The 26,217-nt window shown below is 39.7% G+C and overlaps 2 protein-coding genes and 1 long non-coding RNA gene across 4 annotated transcripts; all 3 read left to right on the top strand.

The window, feature by feature from the left end:
- The first annotated feature begins 1,292 nt into the window (after positions 1-1,292).
- On the top strand, positions 1,293-13,112 carry shoc2 (SHOC2 leucine rich repeat scaffold protein). Of its 2 annotated transcripts, none has more exons than XM_041036150.1 (9): positions 1,293-1,356; positions 5,374-6,415; positions 6,747-6,884; positions 7,041-7,171; positions 7,630-7,818; positions 9,128-9,250; positions 9,887-10,024; positions 10,231-10,348; positions 11,800-13,112. In XM_041036150.1, the coding sequence occupies exons 2-9, from the start codon at positions 5,713-5,715 to the stop codon at positions 12,006-12,008; spliced, it is 1,749 nt and encodes a 582-aa protein (XP_040892084.1). In that variant the 5' UTR covers positions 1,293-1,356; positions 5,374-5,712; the 3' UTR covers positions 12,009-13,112. The 2 variants fall into 2 exon arrangements, with proteins under 2 accessions (XP_040892084.1, XP_040892085.1); XM_041036151.1 differs by having other exon boundaries at positions 1,314-1,356; positions 5,377-6,415.
- A 1,189-nt stretch (positions 13,113-14,301) lies between these two features.
- Positions 14,302-16,691, top strand: LOC121180596. The gene is made up of 2 exons (XR_005893956.1): positions 14,302-15,055; positions 16,317-16,691. It is a non-coding gene; the product is annotated as an uncharacterized LOC121180596 (long non-coding RNA).
- Positions 16,692-21,939: 5,248 nt separating this feature from the next.
- Positions 21,940-24,355, top strand: adra2a (adrenoceptor alpha 2A). Its single transcript, XM_041037174.1, has 2 exons — positions 21,940-22,282; positions 22,451-24,355. The coding sequence occupies exon 2, from the start codon at positions 22,648-22,650 to the stop codon at positions 23,896-23,898; it is 1,251 nt and encodes a 416-aa protein (XP_040893108.1). The 5' UTR covers positions 21,940-22,282; positions 22,451-22,647; the 3' UTR covers positions 23,899-24,355.
- Positions 24,356-26,217: the final 1,862 nt, after the last annotated feature.

Here is a 26,217-nt window from a genome sequence, read left to right as displayed (position 1 = left end):
TAAACATATTAGTTTATTACATTTAACTGAATTTTATCCAGCACAGATTCATGAGAACAAAACTGTACTTAAGCAAATGCAGAGGAAAACCCAAAGATTCAAGACACAGACTTTGTGGCATCGTGAAGAAAGCTGCTGCCAATAACGAATTATCGCTGGGTATTTTCTCAGTTGATAAAGAGTGGTGATCTGACTCATGAATTAGTCACAAGAAAAAAGCAAATTGATAGAGACTGCATTTGAGCAGGATCTGTGGCACTGTGGCTTAGCAGGACTTTGCAGAGCGATAATACGGGAGATTCAGTAATAGAGAAGATATCATATTGTATGGTTTGCAGTCAGGTGACATCAATAACCGTAGCTTTAGGAAGGCAATACGTCATGTTGTAGTTGTCATAACTAACACCAGACCATCCTGCAGAATAAAACAAATAGCGTCAGTCCATTCTGTGTTGTATTTGTGACATGTAGCTTTTGCAATATGTTGTATGTTCACGTCTTTATTCCATTCGGTTTCAATTTCCACAGGATGGTTTTGATGTGACATTGACTTTAGTTAGTTAATGAATATATTACCGAATATATTACCATTAATCTTGTTGGACAAACTTTAAGACTGGGAGCAAAAACATCTTATAATTGCTATATTCAGCTAACGCTAGCGAAGTTTAGCACGTAAAGACGTAGCATCGGCTAGCTACCCAGGCCCAGCTAAAGTAACATCTTTCTCTTAGCGAACTAACGGTCAAATATAGTTACTGCTTCTGTCAATAAAGTGCGATTTGTTTTCTCTGTCGTGTGTGACCACGTTAAGTCAAAAACATAGCTCTCTAAATTCAATCTTTAATAACCCACCTTTAGCACCAGGCAACGATGACAGCGGTTGTCAAGCCAACGCGTCCGCGAGAATCACGTGACCTTCTTCTTCGCTTTACCTAACAGGCGCCGTGCTTTACTGACATCTGAAGAACAGCACAACTCGAAATTATGACTATTTTTTTCTCCCACTGTTAATTTTTTTTTTTTTTTAAAAGGAAGATTTTTACATAACTGTTTTGGTAATATTATTTGACATGAACGTAATCAGATATATACAACAAATATAGCAAGCATCTAGTTAAGCTGACCGTGTTGTCCGTGTTGTCATATATCATAATTCATTTTTCATTTTACTTGTGTGTGTGTGTGCTATATGCCAGTGTTTGTCCAGGAATATTTTATTGTTTCAAAGTCTCGTGATAACACTGGCTAGGCGTGCGAATGACGCAGTTTGGTGTCAAGGGAGGGAGGGGAGCAGAGCAGCAGTGTAGGAAAAGAGGAGGAAGCAGTAAGGATGGCGGAGTCACACCTCTGAAGGTAAAACAGTTATATTATCACATTAACGGTGGACGTTACCCCCGTTCCTCAGCTCGGTAACGCATCACTCCAGAGAAAATACACTCGTCCGCCTACTGTTACGGTGTGTGCTACACTAAAGTGTCATTTTGCGGTGGCGAGTACGGACGCACTCTTTTGTTCAGCTTCGGAATGGCCGCTGTTTTTCAGAGTGTTTTCTTTTTTTCCTCGGCTAATATTCAGTACGGGAACAGCTCTTAGATACTGTGTTGCATATAGTCGGCACCTTGTGTGCCTTCAGTTGCCGCTGTGCTGGGATACAAAGTGCCTGCGCTGGCTGCGCTCCTCGGGTGTCTGCTGCCCGATTGCGCTCAGTTGGCTGCAGCGGAGGTTTCCCCTCTCGGTCGGACTCACGGCGGACGGGTCGGTCCGCGTCCGTCAGCTTCTCTGCTCGGGCCTACACACACAGTTAGCTGTGCTTGAGATAAAGCTAACCGCTGAGTGTGAGTAAATGTGTCGGGGGAAATCTACACATCCTTTTCAAGGTCTGATACATACTATAAAGTCGTTTGTTTTATTGTTTTGTCCCGATCGTGATACTGCTCTTCTCGTTTGATCGCTCGCTAAAATGCAGTTAGCTGGTGGGCTAACTTGTCCGCTAGCTGGCGTTAGCAAGTTAGCAGTCTGGTATAACTGACGTTTGCTTTGCTGTTGACGTTTAGCTTAGCTGCTTTTATTTCCTGCCTTGTTGTCAGTCGTTTTAACAGGCTTGGCCAGTGTGTTTTTCCCTTTTTGAGGATTGGTCGCTGAAGATACTCATTGTATGTATTTTCTCCCAGTCAGTTTCTCGGCTGGCTTGGTCAACATTAGACATTTTCAGCCTACGTGAGTTGGCTAACGACCATAAGTTAGCTAGTTGGGTTAACAGTCCAACCGTAACGTGTAGCATTATGACTGTCCGCGTCAAGGTAGGCTATTACTGTCATAGCAGTGATCGTACAGTATCAGCAGCCCTTCTATGTATACCTCAGGTGTTTATATTGTGTAAATTAATTAATCTTGGAAGGCGACTTGACTTTCCGACCTGGTACCGTTTTGACGGTAATCTGTTTCAAAGGATTTGTCATTGGCTCACGTAGCCATCAAGCTAGCTGCGTCCCGTGGAGTTGTGTGTAGCAGCAGTAGCTGATAGCTGCCACCTCACCTCTGTTTTGCTATTTTGCTTTAAATATTAACGCGACACGGATACCGATTTATACTGACATGTCCAGATTATTCCTGGTTTATTGATTACTTGAGCAATACCGTACAGTCGAGTAGCAACACAGGAGCGGGATTTTCGATATTTCTTGAATCTGTAGTGCATTTTGTCATATCACAGCAGCTCACTTTGTTACATTTACTTCACACGTGCTTCTTTCTTTTATGCTTGGATTAACTAACTTTGATGCATTTCTAATTTGATCTAAAATGCATTGTAATGGATTAACAAATGCTAGGGAACATTAGACACTTCTGCTTAGGCCCAAATGCACTGGCATTATCAGATGGGTTGAAGATATCCTTAATGGAAACTTCATTAGTCTCTATATTGGCTATAAGTCCAAGTGTGCAGTAGCACTTTATGGTCATGTTGTTAGTGTTGAGGGATATCCATTAGATTTTCTTCAACGCTGTGTGCGAGTTGAGCCTCATATTTACATCTACTGAATGAGTAGTGCTATCTCAGTGGAACTCACAAAATGCGAGCAGGTTTTGTAACAGTTGGATCATTTGCCTGTCAATTTAACATTTTGCTATAGCTTTGGCCAACATACACCATAGTGACATCTTTACAATGATTCCCCCACACCTGTATGGTGGATGTATGGTGTGGGTCAGTGAAAGGGCTATAGAGACATACATATTCTGAGCGCCCATTAATAGTGCTGTTTTCTGATCAGAAGATTTAATGGTATGGCCACAAAGTAATTCCACTATTTCCACTATTTTGTACACAAATAATGGGGGTTGAGACAGTCTAGTCACTACATTCAAGAACAACAAGTGGGCACTTTCTTAAACTTGTCAGGGATGGAAAAGTTACTGAATCTCATGAACCCCTCGTTCTGTGGTTTCCTAACACAGTTATTACCCACTTTTTTTTTCATCCTCCTTTCGTTTTTGTGAAGTCAGAGCTTCTTTGGTCATCTGAATATTAACCACTGTGCTGTTTGGCAGAAACCACTGCATTCATTTGAAGGATGCAGCTAAGAGCACGTCTGCTTCAGTTTGGTTAATATTTTGTTTTCATGACCTGGACAAAGACAAAGAGTTCTTGCATGAGCTGCCAAGCATGTTATCTTTGATAAAGATGTCAGTATTAATATGATAATTGAAAATGGCATTACAAATAGTAACTATAAACTAGAAAATGAACTTGCTCGGTTGGATCTGAAACATTTCTTCTGGTCTCATTTGGTCTTGGACTGCAGTTTTCTAAGAAAACTGCAGTCTTTAATTACAGAGCTAAATCTATACAGATAACGTTTACATTCAGTTTGTTATAAACAGAATGATGTACCAGGGCAGAGACAGAGGGAGTACAACCATAAAAGGAAGTTGCTTGCACAGTTTAGTTTAGATAGCCCCAGCAATTGGGCTGGCCTGGCTATTCTCATTTTATGTTAATAATTATTTTGTACACAGGTATGCGTATTACAGCCAGTGTTAGATATTCATCTCCCCATTCATGACAAGAAAAAAACAGTGGATACCTTTTTTTTTTTTATTTACAGAACACACTGTCAGGCATTCTGCCATGTTAGGGGTGCTGCTATTGACCCAACATTTCTTTTAGCCAAAAGGTCATATGACCTGTTGTTGTGGGGACTTCATGCTTTGAAGGCCACTTCTAAAGATTACTCTCAGCAGTCCTAACCTTTTCACTTAGCTCTGATCCAGAGCCAAACCTGACTCTCTTTTTGCCACAGCTTAGCTTGTACTAGTGCTGGAGAGCTTTACACAGTCGCCGAGGTACTACAGCAACAGAGACTAAACAGAGACAGGCCGCCAGAGACACTCTGGCTCAGTTTGTCATGTAAAGGTCCAGAGGGTTGTGTGTTTCATCTGGCTGCCTTTTGAGATGTAAATATTCAGTGTGATTGTTGCATTATAGACTCTGTAGAGGAAGGCTAAATACCTGAATGCATGTTTAGGTGGGGCTGTAGGCTTACAGAAATGTCAACACATGCTGGGCCATGTTTGTTTAGTAGGAGTAAGTTGGTGTGAGGTTATGCTTAGTACATTCAACAGATTTGCGTGGACTGGCATGCTCAGTACCACATATCTCATGGTACTGACAACCCACCAAACCTGTTGAAGTGTTGTTTTTTCTGTCGCAATGTATAAGGAAGAATATAGTAAAGGCTTTTTTTTTAAATCATATTTGTTTATTTTTTACAATAACATGCAGCTTACATTGCACATTTAGCCCACAGGAGTTGATCCTTTTAGTTCAAATAATAGTTTATTTGAATAAACTGGTAGTATTTTATACAGTATCCTATGGTTTTATGCTTATTATTTATGGGGAGAGGAGTGTCAGTGTGAAGTTTTTGTGGCATGAAGACTTGAGCAGGCTCTTCTTCTTTCCAGCATAAAAAAAGCTTTTCAACTAACAGCAGTTCTTTAGAGGTGTGGTTTTCCTGCAAAATGTTGCTGAAGCAGACGCAAAACGAGGAAATTGACAACCAAATGTTCCTGCATACAGTGTTTTCTGCTGGACGTCATCACTCTCAAGCATTTGAAATTGCTTACTTTTGTTTGATTTCACTCACTCATCATTCCCACAGTGCAAGTGAGAAGCGAAATGGGGAATTTTTCAATGCTGCCTGCCAGAGCTAGCAAACAAAGGATTGAAATTGAATTGGGCTATAAGATCAGACACCTTTTCAGGCTGACCACACAACTGTTGACATTCAGAATGCTGAGAATGTTTGTGACGTGTGAAAATGAAATTTGTGAATGTGATTTACAATTAAATGTTTTCCTCAACAGCAGATCTTCAAGGGATTAAAAGAACTTCTGTCCGAAGGTCCTGGGATTGTATGCAGTTCAGACACTTCAGCATGTGGCCCATGGATGCCACAATCCAGCTACTTCAAAGGATTTCTTCTCCCATGGCATTTTAACAAAGGAAAAAAGTATCAGAATTATCCAAAAACCCTTTGGATCACAAGGCCTGTATTTCAAGGATAATCATAAATGTGTGGGCCTGCACAGGGATGTTTTCTTTAAAAGCCTCCTTGGCTGTCTGTGTCCCTTTTTTCCCTAAATAAGTAACCTGACAAGAGAGACTCCCATGAGCAACTCTACAGGAGGCCCGATAACGTCGACATGAGTAGTACTTTAGGCAAAGAAAAAGATTCGAAAGAAAAGGACCCCAAAGGTGGTCCAGCTGGGAAAGAAAGGGAAAAGGAGGCTAAGGCTCTGGCCAGCTTGGTCAAGGATGGTGGCAAAGAAACAAAGACCAAAGGGAAAGATGCCAAAGAAGGAAAGAAGGACACCAGCAGCTCAACACCGGGTGTTGCCTTCTCCGTTGACAATACAATAAAGCGGCCAAACCCGGCACCAGGTACACGCAAGAAGTCCAGTAATGCCGAGGTGATCAAAGAACTTAACAAGTGCCGGGAGGAGAACTCAATGAGATTGGACCTTTCGAAACGGTCCATTCACATGCTGCCCACCTCCATCAAGGAGTTGACGCAGTTGGCTGAACTCTACTTATACAGCAACAAGCTGCAGAGCCTGCCGGCTGAGGTGGGTTGCCTATCAGGCCTGGTCACTTTGGCCCTGAGTGAGAACTCCCTGACCAGTTTGCCTGACTCCCTGGACTCCCTTAAGAAGCTTCGAATGCTTGACCTCCGGCACAACAAGCTGAGAGAGATACCGGCTGTCGTCTACCGGCTGACATCTCTGACCACGCTGTACCTGCGCTTTAACCGTATCACAACAGTTGAGAAAGACATCCGAAACCTTTCCAAGCTCACTATGCTCAGTATCCGCGAGAACAAGATTAAACAGCTGCCTGCAGAGATAGGTGAGTAAAACTGATGTGTAAAGACAGCACGAATTCCTCAGATTTAAGTAGCGCAAGAAGCAGATCTTTCTTCATGGTGACCACACCTTATTGTGGAGATAGTGGGCAACCATTAGGTTTATAGCATTTCCACTACTGTTAATTTCCATCCAGAATGCAGGTCATCTTGTGCTCATAATGTCAACCTTCGCTTACTGTGCTGGACCCTGAATCCAGCTGGCTATAGTGCATTGTGCTGTAAGAGAGATTGCCTATAAAACTTGGTCTTGTAAGTCTTGCAAAGCTCTTCACAGGTAATACCAAGACAAATTTTGTGTGCATCTTTCTGCAGGGGAGCTATGCAACCTTATTACTCTGGATGTTGCCCATAACCAGCTGGAACACCTCCCGAAGGAGATTGGGAATTGCACACAGATAACCAACCTCGACTTGCAGCACAATGAGCTCTTGGACCTCCCAGAGACTATAGGTAACTTAAGTATATTTTAGGATTCAAAAGCAATAAATTACTGTGTCTTTGCCAATGTGTAATGGATGTTTTTTGTTTTACTTTATCAGTCTGATTCCAGTTATTTTTAAATGTTACAAAGGAAAAAAATTAATATATTTTCTGGTGTCATTTCAGGCAATCTGGCCAGCATAAATCGCTTAGGTCTGAGATATAATAGATTGTCAGCCATTCCCAGATCGTTAGCCAAATGTCGAGAACTGGAGGAGCTAAACCTTGAAAACAACAACATTTCAGTGTTGCCAGAGGTAAGTAGAACTTGGAAGTTAATCTCAAGACTAATACCAAATAATGGAAATAATAATGACTTTCAGACTTACTTTCTATTAAGCTGACATCAGTTGTTTCCTTCAGCACTATTAAAATGTAAAAACAAACATCAAATTCATCCTGGAACCTCAACCCCAATGTATCTGTGCTCTATTATTATATACATTTTTTTAAAAAGTTGTGTATGCATTGGTACACCTTAGCCAGAAACCTTTTCACACCATAATCACACTCCTTGAGATATTTTAGCACCAAGGACTGTTCAGAAACTGCAGGGTTATCTTGAGTACTTGTTGTTTACCATGCATATAACTCATCCACTTAAATTGTTGTGTATGTCTGAGGGCTGCTAATGCATGCTGTGTAAAAATCACACCCTACAGTGACAGAGTCCTGTCCTGATCATTCAGTCTTTGTCATGTCTGTACTTGATCAGGGTCTGCTTTCAAGTTTGGTCAACCTGACAAGTCTAACACTGGCGAGGAACTGCTTCCAGTCATACCCTGTGGGTGGACCATCCCAGTTCTCCACCATCTACTCCCTCAACATGGAGCACAACCGTATCAACAAGATCCCCTTTGGTATCTTCTCCAGGGCCAAAGTGTTAAGCAAGCTTAACATGAAGGTATGAACATGTGCATGTTTTAGCTCTGTGAGATGAATTCTCCAGTCAGCTGTTTTTAAAATTTAAAAAAAAAAAAAAAAAAGGTGTTGTCTGCCGTATACTTTTACTGTTTTCCCCAAACCAGATGTTATCACAGCATCACTGTTTTTTTATATTATTATTATATATGCATTACCACAAAAATCCCAAATGAGATAAGAATTCGTACTCTAACATTAATTATGATTTATTAATGTGTATTTATTATTAGTTATTCTCAGTGACAGTTTTGTGTGTCACAGCTCTCATCTAACACTATCAGCGCTGACACTGGGACAGTGACACTTGGCCATTTCACAAGCTTACAAGTTACAACTATGCTAGCAAGATGTCGGAAAAGTCAAGCATGTGGAAATTTGTGAAGATGACCCCCAAAAAGTTGAGTGCCAGATATGCCAAGAGAGCCTTCAAATCTCTGAATATTCGTGTGTAGTTCTCACTGAAGCCCTAAATATGACAGTGAGCCAGCATGCACAATACCATGACCCTGAAACTGAAGTATCTAAACAGAATTCAGCTTTTTTTTTTTTTTTTTTGGTCACAGCTGTGCTTTTCCCGACTGTGACATGTCAAAATATCTTCATGTGAGCTTGAATTTAGACCTCAGTGTTGTATTTGAACTATACTGTCAAAAACTAAAACCATGACAAATACAGAGATTTTAAATCTTAGGTTATTTGTTGTGAGAAATGTAAATCTGAGGTGGTAAATTCACTGTCTTGTTGGTCCTCAGCGTTTGACCTTGGATACATTTTTGATTTTAATTGAGCTGGCACTGTAAAGGTGGAAATAATTGTACACTAAAACAGAACAATGTCCAGTGATGCATCTTTAATTAGAAAGTTAAGCCGTACACACGTATTTTAAAGCAGCTATCCCTCAGGGTTAGGCAGTAGTAGTGAGGGAAGTCCTGAAATAAAAGTGTTAAAAGTTAATTGTACCTCTACACCGTAGAATGGAACTGAGAGAACGATTATTGACTTGTATTTGTTCCAACCATGGCTCAGAGCTAAGACTGTCTAAACATCGAGGATTGTTCTTGCCTCTAACCAGACAGGCATTAAAAGTCTTTAACTTAATACTTGGTGTATGTCAACACTGGATGTACTTTGGATTTAAACATCCTTTGGAACCATTTTATCCTGGGGCCAGGTAACATAGCTGACATAGTCCACTGGTCTGCTCAGCCTTGTGAACAGCACTGTCCTTGTGCTGACCCTGTGAATTGTCTGTTATTTTGCTAATAATGGTATGCCATTGTTTGCCTCAGGACAACCAGTTAACGTCTCTGCCGTTGGACTTTGGCACATGGACTAGCATGGTCGAGCTTAACCTGGCCACTAATCAGCTGACAAAGATCCCCGAGGACGTCTGTGGTCTAGTCTCTCTGGAGGTGAGTCTTTCTTACACACATAGCGTATAGTAGGAATTAAGCTTGCCAGTGTAGTATCCAGTGAGTTCAGTGAACAAGTAAAAAGTCTCAGTACATAAATCATTTTGTGCAACCATTAAGTAAGAATAGAAGTGACAGAGCCATTATGTCTACTCATTACAGCCCTCATCTTGTGAGTGAATCCTTGAGACTAATGGCTGCTGTAATAAACATGGATAGCCGTAGGCTTTGCTTAACAACTCTGACTCATGGTAGTCGGTTTTGGATTTGGTTAAAATCGTTACTACTGCACGCACCTATTTCCTTCCAAGTGTTGGCTGAAGATTGAGTGCTGCAAATATGGCTGAAAAATACAACACAGTTTCTTCTAAAGATGTTTTAATCATTATTGTTTGACATGAATATCAGTGGTGCAGTGTGATATAGCATACCTGTGGGCTTTTCAAAATTTTGCCAATGTCATCATGGACTATTTGATATCCTTTTAAAAACAATGTGATAATACTGTGTCAGGTGTGATTGCTTTATTGCTTTGAAAAAAAAAAAAGGAAAAACATTCAGGATGTTGTGTGTTATGATGGTGAAGTTCCACTTTAGACCTGTTCCTGATTGTGAAAAACATCATTGTCTTCACAGGTGTTAATATTGTCCAATAATCTTCTCAAGAAGTTACCACATGGTATTGGGAATTTGAGAAAGCTACGAGAGCTCGACTTGGAGGAAAACAAGTTGGAATCTCTACCTAATGAAATTGCTTATCTTAAAGATTTACAGGTAAGTTTTGCAGGCATGCAGTTCTCTCTGAGTGGACAGTGTTGTTACATATAACTTAGTGATAAATGGTTTGATTGTCTTGACAGCTACAGAGATAAATTTTGTTTCCACCGTATGTTTGCTAACTGCGACTGGTAAATGTGAGGTTTTTTTTTTTATCACTGAGTAACAGGTCTTTCCAAAAACTTCCTGTGCTCTCTCATTAGAAATTGGTGTTGACAAATAATCAGCTGACTACGTTACCCAGAGGCATCGGTCACCTCACCAACCTGACTCATCTGGGTTTGGGGGAGAACCTGCTGCAACACCTTCCCGAGGAGATTGGTAGATGCTCATTTCATCAGCTTCTGTACTTAATATCAGTGACATGCTCAGGGCTGGAAAAGTGTTACTTTACTCTTCAATGCTTCACACACTATCACATCACTTTCCTTGAGTGAAGGTGGAGAACCAGAACTTCACTGTGAGTGAAGTTTACTCTGTGTCTGGGAAATGAGTGGAAATTGGGATTCAGACTACTTGGCTGCCAAAATAAAATAACCACATAATTCTTCTTTTGTCTTTGGATACTTGTCGCGGTCACTGCCCTGTAGTTTTAAACACAAACTTCTGATATAATGGTATAAAACATGAACATTACATGTTTATATGCATGCAGTTAGTTTTTGAGCAAACGGCACAAGTGCCATCATTTGGTTAAAGATTTAAGACCGGATTCTACATATGGAAAATTTCATTTCTCATTCAGCTTTTTTGATTTTAAGTGCAACATTGTTTCCTGATAAAAGCCAAAATTAACCATCAGGATTTAAGAGCTTAACCGTTCCACAGTGTGTCACACCTCTGACTCTTCTTCCGAGCGATTGGTCCAACCCAGCTAGGCTGGTTACTGCTTAGGTTAAGAGCAAAGCCGGAGATTATGGAGGAAGAAGGTAAAGGTGGTTCTATTTTTAGAGTATTCACACTGGGACCAGAATTGAATGATACCTGTGGCTTGGAGGTATTTAGTTTGCCTTTAGACAACACAATACATTTTTAGTATGACAGTAGAAAATATATGTACATCATCGCTAATAATTAGTATCATTGCTGATGGTCTTAGATGTATCTGGGTGACTGGATGAAAGCCACGGCAGTCTTAAAGATTGCCCTTGGCTGGTGCCAGAGTTTAGCTTCTTTAAGAACTCATCCACACAGGCTTATCGTCTTTCCACAGGTGGGGCAAACTAGTAAATTAGAACTGAAACAATTAGTTGATAGACAGAAAATTAACCACAACTATTCTGACAGCCAAGTAACCATTTGAGTTGGGTTTGTTTTATTTATTTATTTATTTTTTATTTTTTTTTAAGTCAAAAGTACCAAACTGAGGATTTTGCTGCTTTTCACTGTCAGATAAGATTGAAAACTGAATATCTTTAAGTTTTGGACTGACTATCAGATAAAATACGGAGTCTTTAGAATTAAGAAAGAATTTTTTTTCATATCATGGACCTGAGTGTCATTGTTCATTAAATTCTGTTGTGATGCATTAAGAGAATACTGTTTCATTTGGATTATAACTTCCTCAAATTAATGTTTAATATCATCTAGTGGCAGCAAAATTTAGCCTAACTGTAGAGTCAAGATTGGCAAGAGACACTTTCTTATTCCCAGAAATCCTATTTTATTGACATGTAGTTTCTGGAGGCTGTATGTCTCAGATCATTTCCATGGATTGAAGGAATCAACTACAGTTTACGCTTTAACTAAAGCTTCCCGGTGTCTGTCGTCAGGTACACTGGAGAACCTGGAGGAACTGTACCTCAATGACAACCCCAACCTTCACAGCCTCCCGTTCGAGCTAGCCCTCTGCAGCAAGCTGTCCATCATGAGCATCGAGAACTGTCCCCTCAGCCACCTGCCACCACAGATTGTCGCGGGAGGCCCCTCCTTCATCATCCAGTTCCTCAAGATGCAGGGACCATACCGTGCCATGGTCTGAGCCAAGAGCAGCTCAATCCCAGTCCTACTTAACTCCAAACCCTCCACTTGCTCTGCACCCTCTCGCCTGCCGGCCCCCATTACGTGTATCATACACTGTAAAGAAAACAGACTCGCCACAATCAGTGTCGGGGGCAAATGAAAGGAGGGGGAAGAGGAGGAAAACATTTCTTTCACCATCCTCGGGCAGAAACAAGGTGAATCTTTGGAGACTTGACTTCTGTGTTGCTCCAGAGTTTATCATGGTCATTTTAGGACCCCAGCCACCCCCCACCCCCCCGCTCATCTTTCATTCCGAATCATACAGGAGGAAAATATTTCCATCTCTTTGCCAAAACTGAAGATATATAAAGTTATATATATTGAGTAACTGTGAGCTAAGTGGCAAGTCTTTTAACCATATAAACCGTGCTCCCATTGCCAATGTATTTACAGTAATTACAAGCATCTATTATGTGAGCAAGGATACAATTGTATGCAAAAACAAACAAAAAAAGTCTTTTGAACTTCACATTTACTGCTGCTGCCGTAATTTTAACTGTCATCCTATTATATTTTCTTTTGATATTCCCTTTTTTATCATCCTTCCTCAAGATAACTTATGTTAATTGCTTCTTGACCATAGAGAACAAAGGTCTAATGATGGTGTGTTTATAATTTTTACAATCTTTGTTTTGTTTTGTTTTGTTTTTTTTTGGTTTTTTTTTTACGTTTTAGGGCTTTTTTTTTGTTTATTAAAACTGTGCCTATGTTTAGAGTGATCCAGTGGTTCATTTCTAAACACAATTGTCCATGAGAATACAAAGATATAAATTATTTCAATAATTCTTTTTTTTTTTCTATTACTGCTGTTTTTAATTTTTTTTGGTGTTCCTTTTGCTGTTGCATTAATCTGTTAAAGCAGGCGATATCAGTTGTAAAATAGGGTGATTGGAGATCTTTTTAACAAATAGCAGCAGTGGTTGTTCAACATTAAGCTAGTAATGTACACATATGAGAAATGCCAATCATACATGCTTGGGGGAAAAAAAAAAAGCAAGTTGGACTTTTCTCCAAAGCGGGTGGTGCTGTGACACCCGTCTATATTGCTTTTGTGTGACAAAAAGGTATTGAAAAAAGTCAAACATGCATAGGTGATGGGATAAATGATAGGAGATGTTTATATATATAATATAAACACACAAATCCTGGTTGTTGCCTTGAGTGCAATTTTTAGTTATGTTTACTTGTTTAATATTATCTTCAGTGTTGGGCTGCATAGCTGTCATCCAGTTGATCAACGACCAACATATCAAGCGTTTTTAAAAAGACGTTATCTGGGTTTCTGGAGCAAGTGGTGAGTGTATCAGAGCTTCAAACAAGGTTTCATAATAAAACATTGACAGGTAAATTCTTCTTGACACTTCTTCACTTCTTTTTTTTTGTTAATATCCTTACTTTTTCTGCGGTTTTTGTTTTTTTTTTTTTTTTTTAACAGGGTCTCCCAAGAATCTTAATTACATGATGGAAAAATGTTCCCTTGATTTAAATAATTTTTTTTTATATATATCTCCTTTTGTCCCACACTGTCCTAGCAATGCTGCTGCTCTTATGCACTTTTTTAAAGACATTGGCACCCTCTATATTAAGATTAAAACACAGTAGCCTCTCATTGGTTATTTTGAATGGGGGCATTTTTGTTTCATAAATGAGTATTTTATCTGTTTAACGGTTTATCATGTAAATTTGTATCAATGAAATATAAATGTTGAGTTTCACTGGCTCAGAATTTATTAGTAGTTTTCTTTGGGGATATTTTATCCTGTCCAACTGTAAAAGGGTCTGTGTGGCTATGATATGGTTTTAAAATTAAATTCCCATGTCCTGCTTTCTCCATCGCAAGTGAAACGGCTCAGTGCAGTTCAGATCAGCATTGTTTATTTTAAATCAATTTACATTTAGTGCTTTCTTTTTCCTAAATGATGAAATGTGTATTCAGTTTAGTATTATTTCAAGTGACTGTACATTAAAACTCCCAACAAAAGGTAATCAAACCAAACATTTTTTTTTCTTCTTGAAGATGTGTTGTATCCCAATTCTATATTCAATCATGATTCTGTTTTGTATTGAAATGTGTGGGTCTACTTTTTCTTTGCAGCAGCTTGGTGTGTTTTGTGTGGGCTGTGGTCTCCTCCACGGGAGGCCTGAGTGATGAGAATGCCACAGCTCACCTCTGCGTAGGGTTGGGTATTGGGAGGGGGGGACAATGTACTGCTGCTTCTAATTTACCAGCAGAACCTGTTGCTGCTTTTTGTGGACTGAAACATATGCTGTACAAGACAGGGGCGGGGGCGGGAAGCTGGGGAGGGCAGGAGGTGGGAAATGATCCACTCCCAACACTGATACAGACTTCACTTGGGAAAAAAAAAAAAAAAAAAAACCTGACGAGGGACAAATCCACTGACCTTTTCGATTTGGCCCGGTGGTTTCTCACACAGATCAAATCGTTTGGACACAACGATGAGACAACACAACAAGGTGCATATTTGAGCTTAACGCAGTTACAGTACAAGACTGTCGAAAAAAGACAAAAAAAAAAAAAATTGTAAAAAGGGCTTTCTGTGTTCATGCTCAACAACACACCGGAGGCATTGCATTCCTGGGTTTTATATAAAAGCTTTGGAAGATTTTTGTTTGTTTTGTTTTGTGTATTTTATTTACTTTTAGCTGTAAACAATTGTGTGAAAAATGCCTTCAATGAGTACTCAAGGGTGAGATGTGCATTAGGTATGCAGCAAGAGTGCTGTGACCCATTTTTACATTCAAGTCTCTCTGTTTTTACTTTTTTCATGTGCCATTCTGCAAGGTTGAGAATGCCAGTGTATGAAGACGCAGAGGATGATGTGGGGACAGAAACTGAACTGGGCTAATCGACCGGAGAGCATTTATCAGATCCTGGAATGTAGTTTTAATGTGCTGTGGAGGAGATGGAGATCACCGACTGGCCCATTCAGTTAAAAGGCGTGACCTTGTCGTTGGATCAAAGTGATGACGACGCACTGCATACTGGTGCGTCCAAAATAATCGGAGTATAATTGGTGTTTATTTTTCTATTGTCTGTGATTTCAGGCCATGGAGAGCATCGCAGGATCGAAGTCATTTCGGACCTTTTGCTTTTTATTTTGTTTCATTTTTTTTTGTTTTTTTTCCCCTCTGGATCATACATACTTGTCTTTTTCTTGCCTGGTTATTTGTACAGGAAACAAGCATGTTGAACACATATTTGACATGATTTGTCTGGGTCAGAATCGGGCGTTTTTGCATAGAGGACTTCGATTTAGTGGCTATTTGGTGTATCTGCAAATGCTCCCTTTTTGTATATTGCAAAGGGTATTGAAGCATTGTGTGGCAATGCTTATCCTACTTAATCTACATTGACAAGCAGCCTTAATGGTCTTTTTTTATGTGTTTGTTTGGCTATTCCTTGTGTCTATGGCCACTGACTGTACTTGATGACAAGCAACTGGTCGTTACAATGTAAATTTGGGTCTAGTTTCTTTCTGTCTTATTTTTCCTTTTACTCTGTACAGTAATCTGACGTTACGGTAGACTCAGTATTACAAAATCGGTAATGTAATGAGAGTTTTACAAAAAAGATTAAGAGTGCAATGGAAGATAATGCCATTATGCTATCAAGTGGATGTGCATTAGCTTGCGTCTCACTTGTCTTTGGCATTAAAGGGGAATTCGACCAAAACTGACTTGAATTGTTATTCTGCAAAGACAGATCTTTTTCAAGAGAAATTACCAAGATTCTTCCTTTTTTTTTTTTTTTTTTTCGTATGTTTTTTCTTCACAAGTCATATCAGATTTGAGTATTGAGATTGCAAGATCAGGAGAAATAAAATTATGTGACATCAAAACTCTGAGATTGTTGAAAAATTAATGGGCACACTTAAAAAAAATGCAGCTCTGGCTCTTCTTGTCTTGTTTTTGTTTTTTTTAGATAGTTCAGCTTGGTGTTGTGTGTTACCTGTGTTACCTTCACATTGAGAGCACATAACTGCAGAAATGTCCACTTTTTCCTGATTAAACCAAGTCAGTTTTGGTGGAATAGCCCTTTAATGTGAAGCTGCCTGCTCTTTCCCATTGCATACTTACCTGAAACCCTGAGTCCCACCTACACACACACACACACACACACCCCTCTATACTATCTCCATACATTTACTTGACTGCCTTATGTGCACCAAGCAGAACCTTTATGACCGTTTGATTTAATCAACAAAGACAGATAATCATGTTTCTTTATTTCTTTCTTTAATGTCAGTAAAGGGATCTGGGTCCACGGATTGAACAGACGTTGAAGCAAAAGTTTTTGGGTCAGTTGTCTCTTGACTGGACGAGCAGATGCAGACATGACTACCTCTATGTGAGTCTCCATTGCTAACCACAGTGACCAAGATCCAGTCTGAGGTGTTTCTACCTGTGTACATACTGTACAAAGCCGCAGGTTGGCAGCAGGAACTTGGATTTGGACCAGCAATTCAACAACAATTTGTTTTATTAAGCCTCCTTCTGTTGTTTTTATTTTGGTTATATGCCTTTACTAAGTATTATTTGGCAAATGGAAAAGAGGAAAAAAAAAAACAAAAAACACTGATTTGTGTGCTTGGTTGTAAATGACAAACTTTATCAATGCCGCCCCATTGTAAGACAGTTATCCTGAAACCAACTAGTTGCAGAGTGCTACTTTGCAAATGAGTGAAAATGACCATGTTTGGTGACGTTCTGTATGTACATACATCTTTTTAACTGTAATAAACCGATAAATATTTACAAATTTATGATGTATGTAGATTTCAGTTCCACAAAACACCAGAAACGGCATGTGAAGAGATTAATAAGGTACTAAGACACAAAACAGCTAATGCTAAACAAGTCTGCAGTTATCAAATCTTTTGTGCTGCCTTTTATTATTATTACTTATTATTATTTTTCTATACCCACATCTCTATTAAGATGGACACCCTGGAAATTTCTATTTTAATAGAGATTCAAATTAAACTTAATATCAGAAGATTCATATCAACATATTATGTTGATATGAATCTTCTGATATTAAGAATTTCACTGCAAAGTTGAATATTATTCAACTTTGCAGTGAAATTCTAAACTTGCTAAAAAACATACTCATAAATATATATTTAAAAAAACAGCAGAAATGTACTTACATAAACACTGTAAATAAATATGTATTAGAATAACTTTACCGTCCTTTTTACCTTTTTCCTGTGAAGTCGCAGAAAGTGTCTTTCAGAGAAAAAAAAACTAACACTAAAGAGAATCATATGCCGAGGTAAACACAGTGCTCCTAACCTCTCTGTATTTTCCATCTACCATTTCTAACACAGAATTTAAAACTTTTGCAAATATTTAGATCAACAATTCTGTTACTTAACTCACATAACTTTTGAAGGTGTAGTTTAAAATGTTAAAAAATAAAACAAAACCTAATCACAGATCGATCATATAATTCATAGTCTGTCCACAATCCTACTCCCTTCATTGATTTAGGTTCCTATGGTTAATCTCCCATCACATTCATCACCTGTGCAATACAGAATATGTAATGTAAGGTTGTTTAAAGGGCAGCAGGCCACAACTGTATTTTGATTAAATGTTTTTATTTCTCTGCAGTGGCCTGAACGATGTCTCTGTTCCAGTGCAACACCGCCCCCTGCTGGTGAATCAAAGTCTTAATCGTATTTGAAAGCTGACTTTAAGATGGTCTATCTCTCCAAAACTGAGAGCATGATGAGTACTATAATGCAGCCAACTTAAAGGTAAGGTTAAGGTATGTCCGACAAATGAACTCAGTCTATCATCTTGTCTTGTTTCAACTGAATTGTGGAGTTTTGCGCCTTTTTTAAGCGAAATCACCTGTAAAAACAAAAGTAGGTTACCTAAAAGAAAAAACCCTGAGTGGACTGACGTCCCCAAGCTGTGACTTGTATTTTCTCTCTGTAAACGCCATGTTTTTATGTTTTCTTTTTGTTCCCACGGACTCGCCCTCCTGAAGCTGGGAGGCTCTTACAGGAGACGACAGGTGTCACTGTATCCTTGCGCTTTGTCTGCGCCCTCATGCATCAACAAGCGCCAAGAGCAGACGATGTTTACCCCAAAACAGTCAGTCAGTGCAGCGGATGAACGGCTGCTGTTATTTAACCAGCCTGGACAGACAGGATTATCAGACCGAAATGAGCTCTGTATGTGTGTGTGTGTGTGTGTGTGTGTGTGTGTGTGTGTGTGTGTGTGTGTGTGTGTGTGTCTCACAGGTGGGCGCTTTGAATATTCACTCACCTCCAGTTAAAAGCCTTTCACACGTTTCTCAGATACTTGGTGGTTTATGACCTCAGCTGTAAACACCACAGGTCAAACGGAGGTGAAATAATCCATTAGGTTATATTTTATGCAAAGTGAAAATGTGTGTCAATTACAGATTTTGAAAGTCCGCCCCCTCCGCCTTGCTGTCCTCCCTCCTCGGGGTCAGGTGACACGCCTCCGTTTGCTGCCGGACCAGGTGTGAGTGACGTCATTCAGCCCACTTATGCTCAGGTGCGTCACTAAGGGAGTCCTCTTTCTTTTACCCCCAAACTTGAATCACTACGTTTTAAATAAATAAATAAATAAACGAATGACATAACAAGTGTAAAAATTAGACGTAGTGTTGTATTTCAAATATTAATTTCCTGGAAAGACAAATTACAAGAGCATATATTTATATGTCCTCGAAAGAAAAACTCCAGTCAAACCCAAGTATAAATTCATCTATTGGTTGGTTATGTTTGCCTTTAGATAAATTTCTCATTTTTGCATCTTTAACTAATTGGCCTTCTTCTTACTAGGAAACATCCTGGACTTGAAATTACAGCCGTACAGTGTTGGTAAGTAGAGACTGCATTCAGCAACATCTAAAAGAGTGATTTTTAAAATTCTCTTTATTCAAATAATTTACATCATCAGTTCAAAAGGAACTGTGCTTACAGCATAAGAGAATTTTGAATATTGAGCAAAAATTGCATAAATGTAAAATCAAAGACACATAATCAAGGGCAGACAGGCAAAAAAGAAAAGACTAAACCGTTATGTACAAATGGAACAGACAGGAAAAGTAGAGATAAGTGCATTGTTTGGAACAAACTTGCACATTGTGACTCTGCAAAGACAAGCTGAAGAATTGTACCAAAGATTCAGCACTTATCTAGTGTTTTTTTTCCTTTTTTTTCCATTGCTGCTGTTCATCCTTGGCCTATAAAAATAGTGATATTTTAGAAATATTTCATAGTGTAAACACCCTGAGTAAAGCCCATCAAGCCACCTTTTAAAATTATGGAAATTTATCTCAGAGGCATTGTGTGAGAACAGCAGGACCTAGGTGGTACCAATCACGAACGGAGTCAGCATCATAACAAAATCAGAGATGCTTTCATCCAGTGGACACGATGCTCAGTCTCTCACACTGAGTGTGACCGCGTCCGGCACACACTGATGATGACGAGTGTACTCTGTGTCCTCCCACAGTTTCTCAGGAATGTCCTTCTCCAAGTCCAACCTCCCCGAGTGAGTTTTAAATTTACCACAGAAGAGGAACACAAACAATACATTAAACTGTGTCACTAAGAGTCAGAACCTTTGTGGTATGAGTTGGGCTCCGGTTCCAGAAAGACTCTGGGAGTTTGGAAAATGACTACTCCCCTGATGGGTCAAATCTGTAGATTTCCTTTTTGTTGATTTGCTGGAAGGATGCACAGTAACCACGAATGCATGAAAGAGGAGGGAATGGGTGTTGGATTGTAATTTAAAAGCTGATATTCAAGCTAAAGCAGTTAACTTGTATAAGACATATAAAACTTGCTGTTTACTATGACTAGTATTCTAATAAAACTGAACATTTTAGTAACATTTTACAGCTAACAGTAAATATTTATTTATTTTTATAGTTCTTGAGAGTTTGACTTTGCCAGTTTTACACTGACTAATAAAAGTCAAAATCTCACTCAGCACATTGTTTCACTTACTGCTCGTTTATTACATTTTCGGCCAAATCAAATTTCTTGATCCAGAAATGGACTGGAAGAAAAACAGTTAATAACCTTACTTAAACTGTTTTGTGTCTGCTGTCATCTGCCTCATCTTAATTGTGTGAGGAAAGTAAGCAAGATGGAGATTGTTTTTGTGGACATGATGTACAAATCATATGACAGCTAATAATGATCTAGTTAAACAGCACTGGGCAAATTAATGCATGTGTCAGATAAGGTTAAATATTTGTCTAGCACCAACTGACTCCAAATGATACACTGAATTCACCAAATACACATCATGTTACGCATCTTCAGCTGTCCACACACAGAGAGGACCTGTGCTGCTTTATAAAATAGGTATGATTAAAGAATTTTATGTGGGAAACAGTAAAAAGCTGACCCTTAGCTCCCCACCAGGTTGTTTAGATGCAGGTTAGACCCACAGGCCTCAGACAATAATTTACTTTATTTCGCCTGAGTAGTGTTAAAGCTGCCGATTGACAAAATACACACGGAGGAAAGCTTCACGACTGCCCAGCAAGAGGTTACATTTTTTAAACGCAGACCTCGGCACATTGAGGATGAAATATAGCCTGCACCTGCTTGTATCACTGCTCCCAAGATACATCTGTAAGCACCAAAGTATCAAGTCAGGTGTTTCCTATGGGCAAACCCTCATCAAATACAGGTCTGTGAATCAGTCCGAGGTCCGCTCCCGACAATGTTTAGGGACTCCCTCCTGCGTTGCACATGAAGTGTAAAAGGTGGATAAATAAATTAAGTTTGGACAAAGTAATAAAACGCCTCTGCTGACATCCAGGTGGTGTGGCTCTGGCTGCTGCTTAGCAACGGAGTCCAGCTGCTGCACTGCAAAAAATGTCTGTCCCAACAGAGGTTTTCTCTTTAAATACTTTATTTATTTAAAGTCAAGCAAAAAATTTAGTGGTGCTTTATTTATGTACGTATGTATTTATTTATTTTCAGAATTCATTTCCATTTATTTATTTTTCAGGCATTTCCTAAAGAACAAATAAAGTAGATACTGACAGTTGATCTCACTGTCAGTTCTGAGTTTCATGTTTTATTTTCAGTTTCATAGAAAATAAGGAAGATTCTTTAAAGTTCTCTGCAGCTTTTAGTATTTGCAATTACACCAACCAAATTTAGGCTTAAGTGGATAAAATTGAACAGTGTGCAGCAACAGGACAATTATGATCAAAATTCAGACACATTATTTTATTTTACTTACAAAGTAACTTCCTGATGAGCTTTAGAAAAAGAAATCAAATGAAAAATAAAAGCCCTGCTGTTTTTAGGTACCTTTGATTACTGAATTTCTCTAGTGCACTTTTACTCCCCTCACTGAGTTTCAGGCATCTTATAGCTACACTCTAACTGTAATGTATTTGTCTGAATTAATTGATTTTATTTTCTTTGTGAGGGTGTTTTTATACATTTATTGTTATTAATATTGTTTAAATTATCATTAATATGTATATCAGTATTATGAATTGCATAGCATTCCATATATATAAACCTTAATATAGACATGTATAGTTAATATAACAAGCAATTTAACATTATATTGTTTTTGAACCACCACACTGTAGACTGTATGTGTACCTGTTATTTTGTCCACCAGCTGTACCTCTATGTAGCCTATGTCCAGGTGTGTGCGTACACATTTTATTATATATTTTTCTGGCTCCTTCTCGTTCATTTCCCTCCTTTTACCTCCTGTCACTCCTTCACTCTTCTTCTTCTTCTTGTTCCTGCTTGCTGATGTTATTGTCTGCGGTGTCCCATGTTGTCAGACCCACATGTCTGTCGATGTTGACACTCCGGGGACGCACGGTGACCCGGTGAGCGGGGACACTTTTTGCAGCGTGCGGGCTATAAAGAGAGGGAGTGGCGCACTGGTTAACACTGAGGAGAGAGACTCCACACGCAGACAGCAGCACGGCAGCGCCCGGGATAACATGATTAGAGCTCTATTAGGTCCGCTACTGAGCACAACTAGATGCAGCACAGGGATCATTGTGTGGGGAGAGAGAGGAGACACAGAGGAAAGACTTGACGCTTCGTGTGCCACATGGATCTTCTTTGCTTCCTATTGATTCGCCTTAAGAAGTTACCCGCAGTTTTTTTTTTTCCAATCCCTGTGCGTCCCTGGGACTGGACGAAGTTGTGTCACCGCTCATTGCTTCAGGTGAGATTATTTCACACGTTATTTGCCTTTTTTTTACCCTCTGTTAGTCAAGGGAGAGAGCTGATATAATGCTTGATAACAGTCATAAAAGATATAATAGGTAATACAAAGTGTAAGTGTGCAGCATTGAAAGATCTGATTGTTCCTCTCGTTTCCTCATATTTTCAGATGAACTGACAGCCTTATAAATAATAAGAGCTTGACCTTGTGGACGCAGTGCACAATGAAAGAGAAGAATCAAGAAAGCCTTCACCTCCTTCCTTTCACAACCCTGCTTTGAGCCACTAGCTCTTCTGTTCTTCCCATCGGTTGATATTTGTTAACCTCAGCTGAACTCACTTTGGTGAGGTGCCCAATCTGCTCCAATGGAGCAGCATAACAACACCAACAAGACAGACAAGGCAGCCCCGTACACCCTCGAGGTGTCCCTTGCACTCACCGTGTTGGTGGGGATCATGATCTTATTGATAGTGTTTGGTAACGTGCTGGTGGTCATAGCTGTGTTTACAAGCCGGGCCCTGAGGGCTCCGCAGAACTTATTCTTGGTGTCTCTGGCGTCAGCAGACATTTTGGTGGCTACCCTCGTGATGCCTTTCTCCTTAGCCAATGAGCTCATGGGATACTGGTACTTTGGTGAGGTGTGGTGTGAAATATATTTGGCACTTGACGTTCTTTTCTGCACTGCCTCCATTGCCCACCTCTGTGCCATCAGCTTAGATCGCTACTGGTCCATCACGCAGGCCATCGAGTACAACCTAAAGAGGACGCCACGCCGCATTAAATGCATCATCTTCATCGTGTGGGTCATTGCAGCAGTTATCTCTTTCCCACCTCTAATCACCATGGAGAAAGAAAACAAGGAAAAGAACTGTGAGATCAATGATGATAAGTGGTACGTCATCTCCTCCTGCATCGGCTCTTTCTTCCTCCCCTGCCTCATCATGGTCCTGGTCTACGTGCGGATCTACCAGATTGCCAAAAAGAGGACTCGGGCTCCTCCAGGAGACAGGAAGCAAATGGACATGACAAAGACGTCCAACATCGCTGCTACCAACCCAAAGCAGAATGGCGTGGGAGCAGAGGACCGCCTCTGCCACGAGAAACTGAATGGCGAGGGGGACATCGAGCTGAGGAAGGGAGTGGAAGGAGAAGGAGGAGCAGATGAGGAGAAAGCAGAGGTCAACGGGATGGACATTGAGGAGTCGTCGTCATCTGACCACAAAGTGAACAATCCCTGCTCAATCAAAAAGAAAGCAGCCAAGGGGAAAACCAAACTGAGCCAAATCAAACCGGGGGACAATGATGTCCAAAAGCAGGTGCCGAGCACCAAAGGCAGCCGCTGGAAGGGCCGCCAGAACCGGGAGAAACGATTCACCTTTGTCCTGGCTGTGGTCATTGGAGTGTTTGTCATTTGCTGGTTTCCCTTTTTCTTTACATACATGCTGAAGGTGTTGTGTGGTTCCTGCCAAGTGCCTGAGACCTTGTTTAAGTTCTTCTTTTGGTTTGGTTACTGCAACAGTGCGCTGAACCCCATCATTTACACCATCTTCAACAATGACTTTAGGAGGTCGTTCAAAAAGATACTGTGCAAGAGGGATGCTAGACGATATGTATGATGGACCCCATCTTTATACTGTAGTTTTTTTTTACTATGTTGTATATAAATTGCAAAGTACATAGACCATTGTGCATGGATCACAAGCTTGTGAACGCTCTAGATGTTAACTGCTTGAAAAGGCTTTCCCAGGATGAGCTTTACGTGCATCATCTTCTTTTCAAAACATCGACCACCCACAGCTTTGACACCGACCACAGTCACACAGAGAGATCTAAACACAACAGAACACCACAGTGAAACACCATGTTTTTATCGTAAGTGTTTTTATTTTTATAAAAAAAAAATACAAACATAGTGAAGTCCATGATATGTGTTGTACATTACGACAGTATGTTGTAAAAAAAAAAAAAAAAAAACACTTGTCTGAATATTTGTCTCTATTATGATCTTGGTGGTGATGATGACAAAGTGTGGGAAAACCAGCTCTTAAGAATAAAACTCATTACCTGAACTGATCTCAAGGCTCCAAAGCAAGCTAAAGCAGCAGGTTGGTGATGTTATTTCATTTTATATGTTACATTGTGTTGTCACACACACACACACCGAAGAGGCTAGGACACAGAGAAAACGGCAGATGGGGCAGCAGTTATCAGTTATAGAAAACATTTGAGATTTGAGTCTGAATTTGCTCTCAGAACGTGAACAGGTGTTTAGAGAGAGTTCTCAAAATGAAAAGCTGTTTTGATCCACGTGAACGTGTGAAAAGGTGGGTGAGGAGGACAAACCCACAAGTCCTCTCATGCAGTGAATTGGAGACTAGAGTTGGCCCTTCAGCTGCACTACAACAGAAAAGTGCAAATTCACCGGTCTGTTGAATCTGACCTTTGCTGGAGATTAACATGGAGCTTAGCTCTTAATGAGCCCGAATAGAATTTGTGAAAATGTTCTTTGGATTAATTGTAATTGGTCTTTTATCTTAGAAGTCAGATTCTCAAAAATTAAATTACATTTTCTGTCTTTTTTTTTTCTTCTTTCAAGTGTGTGTTTGCTTAGGCTTCAGATTTCAGAGTCAGTTCCTGAATCAGCGGTGAAAGATGAACACAGTTGTAATGCAAGGCACGAGAAGTGGAGAAGTAACGGTTCATTTGCCGTTTTGTGTTATCACGGAATGCGTCATTAAGTAAAGACATGGAGCCTGTCAAACCAGAACCTGATTGACTGGTCTCTCTCTCCCTCTCTGCGCTCTGCTCTCTCTATCGACTCCAGGAGAATGAGTGAATAAAAACAAAAGAGCGACTATGATCTGTGCAGTGAATACAGACAATATAGCTTTTCCCAGCGGAGGGAGTGTAAATGCATTCCTTTTGACAGTCAGGAAAGCAGCTGAATAGCACTATCCTCAGAAAGCTAAATGGTTCTTCTTCTCCAACAGTATATCCACCACCTCGTCCAGCAGAGCCTGGTGCATGCTTGTATTCAGCTGCCGGAGTGTTTCTCTGCACGTTTACAAAATGTGTAAGTGTGGTGAGCCTGTGAGAAAGAAGGAGGAGATGTGTGTGAGAATGTGCAAGTGTATTTGCAGCACATGTAAACATGAGGGGTGAGCTCCCACTGGACAGACAAGTTTGCTGAAGTCGTGCTAATGCTCCACATTCAATTTGAATTGGGGGGAAATTTTGTGGGAGACCGTGGGATGTTAAAAAAAAATAAATCTAAGCTTACTTAACATAAACGTGAAATATTGTGATCCAGCTTGAAAACAGATTGTTGGATGTTCAGCTGCGAAACATCCACATTTAAAAAAGAGATACCAGCACAGAAAACTTAACAAAGATGAAGTTATTTAGCTGTGAAGGCCTTTAAATCTGTTCTTTCCTTCAAAGCTGCAATTTGATTTTAGGACGAGCTTTTTAAAAGTCTGTCATAATACACCTCTCACATGTCCATGTATTTTACATTACCTTGGAAGAGTTATTGTTTGATGTAAATCATTCATTTTCTCCGTGTGTGCAACTCCAATGTAACAGATAGGAAAGACAATGGATAGTCACCATTCTGTGCAAAAACACTTCATTAAAGTGACACTGGGTAACTTATGAAAGAAGTAATGGCACATTCCTCCTCTTACAAATAATTCATAAGTAATAATACTTATGAATTATGAATAATAAACAATGAATAATATGAATTATGAATAATAAACAATAGCTTGTCAATTAATTTGGTTAATTCAGGAGCTGAAGCTTCATATTAGCTTTGGTTGAATCAACTTTTTGTGCAGAATTAGTCCTGTGGCTTTATATTCCCATCTCTTACACTTTCAATGTACATATTGGCATGTGAGTTTTTTTCTAAGACGCACTTGGAAACGTGAACT

The sequence above is a fragment of the Toxotes jaculatrix genome, chromosome 4 (genome assembly GCF_017976425.1).
Source record: "Toxotes jaculatrix isolate fToxJac2 chromosome 4, fToxJac2.pri, whole genome shotgun sequence".
In the NCBI taxonomy this organism is placed as follows: domain Eukaryota; kingdom Metazoa; phylum Chordata; class Actinopteri; family Toxotidae; genus Toxotes; species Toxotes jaculatrix.
The sequence above is the reverse complement of the archived record's forward strand: the minus strand, read 5'-3'. Positions and strand labels throughout refer to the sequence as shown.